The sequence below is a fragment of the Brassica oleracea genome, chromosome C1, assembly GCF_000695525.1.
Source record: "Brassica oleracea var. oleracea cultivar TO1000 chromosome C1, BOL, whole genome shotgun sequence".
In the NCBI taxonomy this organism is placed as follows: domain Eukaryota; kingdom Viridiplantae; phylum Streptophyta; class Magnoliopsida; order Brassicales; family Brassicaceae; genus Brassica; species Brassica oleracea.
This window is the reverse complement of record NC_027748.1, coordinates 35,369,598-35,376,760: the sequence shown is the minus strand read 5'-3', so window position 1 is coordinate 35,376,760 and position 7,163 is coordinate 35,369,598. Positions and strand designations below refer to the sequence as shown.

The 7,163-nt window shown below is 40.0% G+C and overlaps 2 protein-coding genes across 6 annotated transcripts; both read left to right on the top strand.

The window, feature by feature from the left end:
* Positions 1 to 1,700, top strand: LOC106315524. Of its 2 annotated transcripts, XM_013753286.1 has the most exons (3): positions 1 to 708; positions 803 to 889; positions 1,133 to 1,700. In XM_013753286.1, the coding sequence occupies exons 1-2, from the start codon at positions 250 to 252 to the stop codon at positions 881 to 883; spliced, it is 540 nt and encodes a 179-aa protein (XP_013608740.1). In that variant the 5' UTR covers positions 1 to 249; the 3' UTR covers positions 884 to 889; positions 1,133 to 1,700. The 2 variants fall into 2 exon arrangements, with proteins under 2 accessions (XP_013608740.1, XP_013608732.1); XM_013753278.1 differs by lacking the exon at positions 1,133 to 1,700 and having other exon boundaries at positions 803 to 1,059.
* Positions 1,701 to 2,407: 707 nt separating this feature from the next.
* Positions 2,408 to 6,121, top strand: LOC106315499. 4 transcript variants are annotated; one of them, XM_013753266.1, is made up of 7 exons: positions 2,408 to 2,661; positions 2,889 to 3,117; positions 3,231 to 3,635; positions 3,718 to 4,035; positions 4,111 to 4,448; positions 4,963 to 5,213; positions 5,354 to 6,121. In XM_013753266.1, the coding sequence occupies exons 2-7, from the start codon at positions 2,927 to 2,929 to the stop codon at positions 5,942 to 5,944; spliced, it is 2,094 nt and encodes a 697-aa protein (XP_013608720.1). In that variant the 5' UTR covers positions 2,408 to 2,661; positions 2,889 to 2,926; the 3' UTR covers positions 5,945 to 6,121. The 4 variants fall into 4 exon arrangements, with proteins under 4 accessions (XP_013608720.1, XP_013608697.1, XP_013608712.1 ...); XM_013753243.1 differs by having other exon boundaries at positions 4,960 to 5,213; XM_013753258.1 differs by having other exon boundaries at positions 2,414 to 2,541; positions 4,960 to 5,213.
* Positions 6,122 to 7,163: the final 1,042 nt, after the last annotated feature.

The following is a 7,163-nucleotide window of genomic DNA, read 5'->3' as shown; positions in this document are numbered from 1 at the left end:
CCCCTAACTTTTTCTCTCTCCCCTAAAATAATTCGAACAAAGAGAATAAAAAGCAAACTTGTTGAGAATAAATACACAGCAGAGAAACTTTGAACCCAAAAAAAAAAGAAGAAAAAAACGAAACTTTGAAGTTGCTCCAAAGGAAAGGAAAGGAAAGCTCACCAGAAGAAATTGCAAAGAGAGGAGAAAAAAAGAATCTTCTTCACGCCACAGAGAGACCCAAATTTTCATACTTTCTTCAATCAATCAATGGAGTTCCCTCCGCCTCAGGAGAGATCAAAGCGCCTCCACAACTTCACCTTACCTTATCTCCGATGGGGTGAGCAGAGATTCCTCAGGTGCGTCAAGCTCGCTTCTTCTCCCGATCACAGATCTCCCGCTGTTGACGGAGGAGGAGAGTTTGGAGACGGGAAGCTAAGGCTCGATCCACCAAAGGTGTCGACTTTGGGGAATGGAGGAGGCGATGCAGCTCGGCCGTGGAATCTGAGGACGAGGAGAGCTGCTTGCAACGAGCCGGGAGATGAGGAGCCCACTGGCGTCGTCGTCAAGAGAGGTGGTAGTCACGAAGGAGATTCATCGCCGCAGAAATTGAAATTCTCTGTTTCTTTGTTGAGACAAGAGATCGAAGATGATTTCACTGCCTTCGTTGGCAAAAAGCCTACTCGTAGGCCCAAGAAGAGACCGAGACCTGTCCAGAAGCAAATTAATGTAAAAAGCTCCTCCTCTCTCTCTCTCTCTCTCTCTCTCTCTCTCTCTCTCTCTCTCCCTCTAATAACACAATTTGAATTTTCCATGGTTGCAGACTCTTTTCCCCGGATTGTGGCTTGCAGAAGAAGTAACAGCATGCTCTTACGACGTCCCTGAGGCTGCTGCTGAAACATGATCAAAGGTCTGGTTCCTTGCTTTCTTCTATTTGGAGTCCCAAGACATTCTTCTTCTTGTATGAAGCCATTTTCACTTTTGGTCTCTTTAACGTTCTTCCGTTTGTTGTAAAACAGAGAAAGACAACTGTGGTTTTTCATTACCAAAGCTAATTGTAATCTACAGCTGTTTTTTTTTTTTGTTTGTATCTTTGTTCCCTATTTAGTATTCTTGTTGCCTACTACTATATATGTTGCTAAGATTTATGCAGAGTTTGATTGTGGTTCATGGAGAAATCCTGATGGTGATATCGCTCGCCTCAAGGCTGGAAACTGGAGTGTAACTTTACGTGTTTGCTACAAGATGAAAACAGGAGGAACGCAAACTCGCGGGTCCTTCTCAGGTTTTGAATTTTTTCAACTTTTTACTGATAAGAGAAGCTTTCGGTGTTAATTACATTACATCAGTACTATCGTATATCAAAGACTGAGATAATGCGCGGTGTCGTGGAGCAAGGTCTTAGCATTGGATGATCTCTGAAGTTAGCACCTTGGAAGTTTCTTTGCTTGATGGAATGAATGTGTGTATATGTTGTTAGTTTAGGGTCTCTTTGTCTGATTGATACTGTTGTTTCTGTCAGGATGATGATGGAGATTTGATCAGTGGTAAAGACTGAGCTGTGTATCAAATCTAAATCATGAAAAAATGTACAATTATGACTGAGCTGTGTATCACATGATCTAAAGCTTTAATAATAAGGAATGATCTAAGAAAAGCAATGAGGCAGAGTTTAGATACGGAATCAACATACATGATGAGTTCAATGTAACAGGATATACACACTCTGTTTAATAAAGTTAAAGTTACATCGAACATCTTGCATATTGGAACATAAAAATTCTTCTAAACATGATATATTTGGAAACAGAAGGAGTATTTAAAACTAGGCTCCGCTTAATTTCCGAATACTTTCCGATTTTTCGGTAAGTCGCTAGGCCTAGAATTACAGTCCGACTAGTGGGCTAGCGTAGTTCTGAACGGGGAGGAATACAGACACTCCGTTTCATCATTGTATTTCTCTTGGTTTATAACTATATTTGAGTCTTGTCTTTTGCGAAACAGTTTTGCCATTTATAGAAGAAATCTATAAAACATACAAACCTTATCTTCTTACCCAACTTAATATTCTCTCTCTCTATCAAAAGCATTGAACCTCAAATTCTTCAAGGTGTGACTCTTCAACACTGATTTTCACCTCGTCGTCTTCCATCCTCGGTGGATTCTAGAAAAGGTTTTATCTTCTCCTGTTTCATTTGATCGGGATTTCGTCTGAAGACGACGACGGAGAAATGCAGTGTCGGAGATAAAGTTTACGACAACTAATCGTGAATGCAGAGGGATAAGATTACTTCATATACGATAAAAGTCATTTGATTCAATCCGAAATATGCTGACGTGGATAAAAAACCACGTTTTGCAATCACGTGATTCGCGTGACCGTGTCTTAACGAGACCACCACCACCAAGGCGGAGAACAATTCGGGAAGGCCTTATTCTTCATCCCCGTCGCTCTCTCTCTCTCTCTCTCTTCGTTGCGTGTTTTCTTACTTTTTAGGATAAACCCTAGATCAAGGCAGAATCTGAGAGAGCCCCCTCCATTGGAATACAGTTTCTCTCGAGGTATCAAGATTTTTTTTTTAAAAAAAGCCCTAAAAATTGATCGTATCATTCGAGAACCAAGCGTCTGGATTGTGAGAGGGAAACACTCTTTTATCTTTTCGAAAACCTTAAAGATCTGAGGTGGGTTCTCTGAGATCATCTGATTAAATGCTCTTCCTGAAATTAAAAAGAAATTTTTTTTTTAGTTAATTTTTTCTGGAATAGTCAAAATCTCTGTTTTTTTTTTCTCTGTAGATTAGTCTTTCTTTTTTAATTAGGAAAATGTTTTATCAAAACCTACCCTCCAACTACCTTCAGCTGAATTGCTAATAAAGTTTGCATTTAACTCAACTGAGTGATTGTTTCAGACAGAACCAGGTCGGTTAACAAGGTGAGGCCGAGTTCTATGCCAATGTCGAGCAAAACCATGAACATGCTCGAAGGTTTGGTTAAAGACTCTTCTTTCAAATGGCTGCTCGGGAAACAAAGCTCCTTCGATGAAGAGATCGAAGAGATGGGAAGATCCCCATCTGCTGGCACCAACTGGATTCCTGAGCTCTCTCCTGTTGCCAATGTGGTTGTCCGCAGGTGTTCTAAGTACGTTCCCCTTCATCTCTCTATTCACCTAGCTTACAAAGGTTGTCTTGTACGAATAATGTAGATAGGCTTCCATCAAGATAAAGCTAGTTGTGTATATGCTATTGATGCAGGATACTTGGTGTTTCTGCAAATGACCTGCGAGACAGTTTCAAACAAGAGGCATCTGAATCTCTGAAGCAGCCTTCTCTATTTGCAAGGAACTTTCTAGAGTACTGTTGTTTCAGGGCACTCTCACTCTCTGTGGGAGTCACTGGTCATCTAGCCGATAAAAAGTTCAGACGTTTAACCTTTGACATGATGGTTGTCTGGGAAGTCCCAGCTGTTGCTAGCCAGGCTCTGCTCAGTGTAGAAGAAGATGCAACAGTGAGTATAGAAGCCTTCTCACGGATAGCACCAGCGGTTCCTATCATAGCTGATGTGATCATATGTGAAAACCTCTTTGGTATGCTTACTTCTTCAACGGGTGGTCGGCTCCAGTTCTCTGTTTACGACAAGTACTTATGTGGACTTGAGAGGTAAGGTCTCTTATCCTTACAAGCCATAACTCATGTTTCTGGAATCACACTGTGTTGACAGTTCGTTTCTTTTTGTTTATAGAGCAATAAAGAAGATGAGGACTCAGTCCGAATCCTCTCTGCTCTCTGGTGTTCGACTAAAAAAGGAGAAGATTCTGGAAATAGACGGGACGGTTACTACACAACCAGTTCTCGAACATGTTGGAATGTCGACATGGCCAGGTCGCTTGATTCTAACGGACCATTCGCTATATTTTGAGGCCTTAAAAGTCGTCTCTTACGACAAACCAAAGCGGTATGACTTATCTGAAGATCTAAAGCAAATAGTTAAAGCGGAGTTAACCGGTCCTTGGGGTACTCGGCTTTTCGACAAGGCCGTTTCTTACAAGTCTATCTCTCTGTAAGGCCATTGTACAAACTGAAAAAAAAATGCTCTGTTTTGTGAATGACCCTTTTGTTGAATCTCTTTTCTTAGATCAGAACCAGTCGTGATGGAGTTCCCAGAGCTTAAAGGCCACACACGCCGTGATTACTGGCTCGCTATTATACGAGAAGTGTTGTACGTTCACAGATACATTAACAAGTACAAGATCACGGGTTTGGCGAGAGACGAAGCACTCTCAAAGGCTGTACTTGGGATCATACGTGTGCAAGCTATCCAAGAGCTCAGTTTGACGAATTCCATGTGTTACGAAAATCTTCTCCCGTTCAATCTCTGTGATCAGCTTCCTGGTGGGGATCTGATTCTTGAGACGCTGGCTGAGATGTCTACTTCGAGAGAGATTCATCGATCAAATAGATCCAAAGATACAGGTTTATACTACTTCTTAGGGCGGGGATTTTAAACCAAACCGAACTGAAATTTTTTGGTTAGTTTGGTTAGGAGTTCAGTTCGATTCAGTAGTTTTTTTTCAAAAAAGTTTGGTTTTCGGTTCCGTTTGGCAATCGGTTACTTCGGTTTTCTTATTAAAAAAATTATAACCAAACCATACCAAAATCCCGAACCGAAATAACAAAATTTTATACGAAACTAACTGAGCTAACTGACTTATCTGAAATTTTATCAAAATTAAACCAAAATATAACCGAAATCAAAAATTCCGGTCGGTTTTTCAAAAAGCTGAACTAGCTGAATACCGGACGGTTTAATTCAGTAAGATTGATGTTGAACTGAATTACCCAAACCTGCATGCCTACTACTTTTTTTTTAGTTTTTTATTAAGAATAATTTAAAACTAATGGTATTTTTCTTGATAGTAACCAGGAGTGTGATTGCTGAAAGCGTGTGGAGTTGATGTTTTTATGTATATGCAATTTTATTTAGCAGGGACATTACACTCCTCAGCTTCAGACATGGTTTCACAGCTTGGTTCTGTGTTTGGAGGGTCGAGTCCAAGAAGCAGAACGAGTGAGAAGACGAGTAGTCTTGTGTTAGGTGAAGTAGTTGTTGGAGATGTGAATCCATTAGAGAGAGCAGTGAAGGAGTCACGTAAGAACTACGAGAAGGTTGTGCTTGCACAAGAGACTGTTAATGGTGTCAAGATGGAGGGCATTGACACCAACTTAGCCGTCATGAAGGTAAAAAAGAAAAAAGCAAACAAAGTGACAACAGTGTTTATCAATGTTCAAAAAATCGCTAGGCGGTAGTTACTCGTTTTTTAAAAAATCGTTTCGTTTAGGACCATTGAACACCTGTGTTTTCCTTTTTTTTATTGCAGGAACTGATGCTTCCGGTAATGGAAACAGGGAACGTGGTTTTGTCTCTGTTGTATTGGGACGATCCTATGAAGTCTACTGTTTTCTGTCTCTTCACCAGTTTAATAATCTGGAAGGGATGGCTTGTATACGTCTTTGCTCTTGCGTCTCTCTTCTCCGCAATCTTCATGGTTCTCACGAGATGTTTCAGCAAGGGAAAGCTCACGGTCGAGCTGAAAGTAACCGCTCCTCCACCTATGAGCACGATGGAACAGCTTTTAGCTGTCCAGAACGGGATCTCGGAGCTAGAACAGAACATTCAAGACGGAAACATCATTCTCCTCAAGTTCCGAGCCTTATTGTTCTCGCTTTTCCCTCAGGCTAGCGAGAAGTTTGCAGTTGCTATGGTGGTTGCAGCTACCATGTTGGCTTTTGTTCCAGGACGTTACTTGCTTCTCGTGGTGTTTGTGGAGCTTTTCACAAGGTACTCGCCGCCACGAAGAGCAAGCACCGAGCGGCTGATTAGGCGGTTGAGAGAGTGGTGGTTTAGCATACCGGCAGCTCCTGTGATCCTCCAACATGATGACAAGAACGAAACCAAGAAGAAAAAATGAGCAAGGGGATGTTTTTTTTAATAGTTGCACAGTATGTATATACTTATGTCTTCTATGTTTACTGCATATATGTACATTTATGCATGGAATTTTTTTATGTCGTGCTTTTGTGTGTTATGAGTCAATATCATGAGTTAAATCTTGAAATTAATAAAAGTATTTACAGATTTGGGATAAGAGAGTTTGTAGCGGCTTCAAATACTTGCAGTAGTTAGTTTGTTTTTTTTTTTGGCAAGCGGTAGTTAGTTTTATGTCAGAAAAAAAAAAGATTTTGTTCACATTTTTCAACTTCTCTTTCCCTTTTTTACCATTCATTGGTAAAGACAATTTAGATAAAAAAAAACATAGAATGATTTATTAAGTTGCAAAAATGAAAGAAAAAAACATAAAATTGAAAGAATGGACTAGAATGAAAAGATTGTTGTCAATGGCTTGATTTGATGCCAAAGAATACAAAACAACTAAGAAACTGATCACATCTTTTGTAAGATTGTTGTTGTCAATGGCTTGATTTGATGCCAAAGAATAAAGACTAAACTAAGAAACTGATCACATCGTTTGTAAGATTGTTGTCAATGGCATGATGATGCCAAAGAATAAAGATTATACTAAGAAACTGATCACATCTTTTGTTAATGAGTGAGTTGTGCCTTTTCTTGAAGTTTCTCTGCCTCTTTTTGTAACTGGTTTTGATTGGATTCCCTCGTCTTGTTGGGTTGTATGGGGTTAGGCTACTCTTTTTTTTTTTCCGTCCTAAAGTTTTCATTGATAACATAGAGAACATAGAGGTAGAGGTGTCAATTGGGCGGGCTGACCATGGGCTAGCCCAGTCCAATTCATTTTGGGCGGGCTATGGATGTGTCTAATTAATAAATGGTCTAACTGGACAAAAGACCAATTGGTACATGGTCCAATTGAGCGAAGACCAAATGGACAATAGGTGTCTATGGGCTTCCTAAAACATGTTTATGAGTTTAACAAAAGAAAACACAACTTTACAATTTAACCCAAAACAATAGTTTTATCGTTAAAATAAAAAATTCACGATTTTGACGGAAAACATAATTTCACAATTTTGACGGAAAAATGTATTTCATTAGTTTGGCGGGAAAATGCAATTTCTCGGTTTCGGCGGGAAAACGCAATTTCTCGGTTTCGGCTGAAAAACGCAATTTCTCGGTTTCGGAGGGGGGAAAACACAATTTCTCGGTTTCAGCGG

Bases quoted from the DNA above. Each gene is read 5' to 3' on its own strand.
- LOC106315524 (XM_013753286.1), top strand. From the start codon at position 250: ATGGAGTTCCCTCCGCCTCAGGAGAGATCAAAGCGCCTCCACAACTTC. The intron at 709-802 runs GTAAAAAGCTCC...CCATGGTTGCAG, and splicing joins CTGTCCAGAAGCAAATTAAT to ACTCTTTTCCCCGGATTGTG.
- LOC106315499 (XM_013753243.1), top strand. From the start codon at position 2,927: ATGCCAATGTCGAGCAAAACCATGAACATGCTCGAAGGTTTGGTTAAA. The intron at 3,118-3,230 runs GTACGTTCCCCT...CTATTGATGCAG, and splicing joins GTTGTCCGCAGGTGTTCTAA to GATACTTGGTGTTTCTGCAA. The intron at 3,636-3,717 runs GTAAGGTCTCTT...TTTTGTTTATAG, and splicing joins TACTTATGTGGACTTGAGAG to AGCAATAAAGAAGATGAGGA.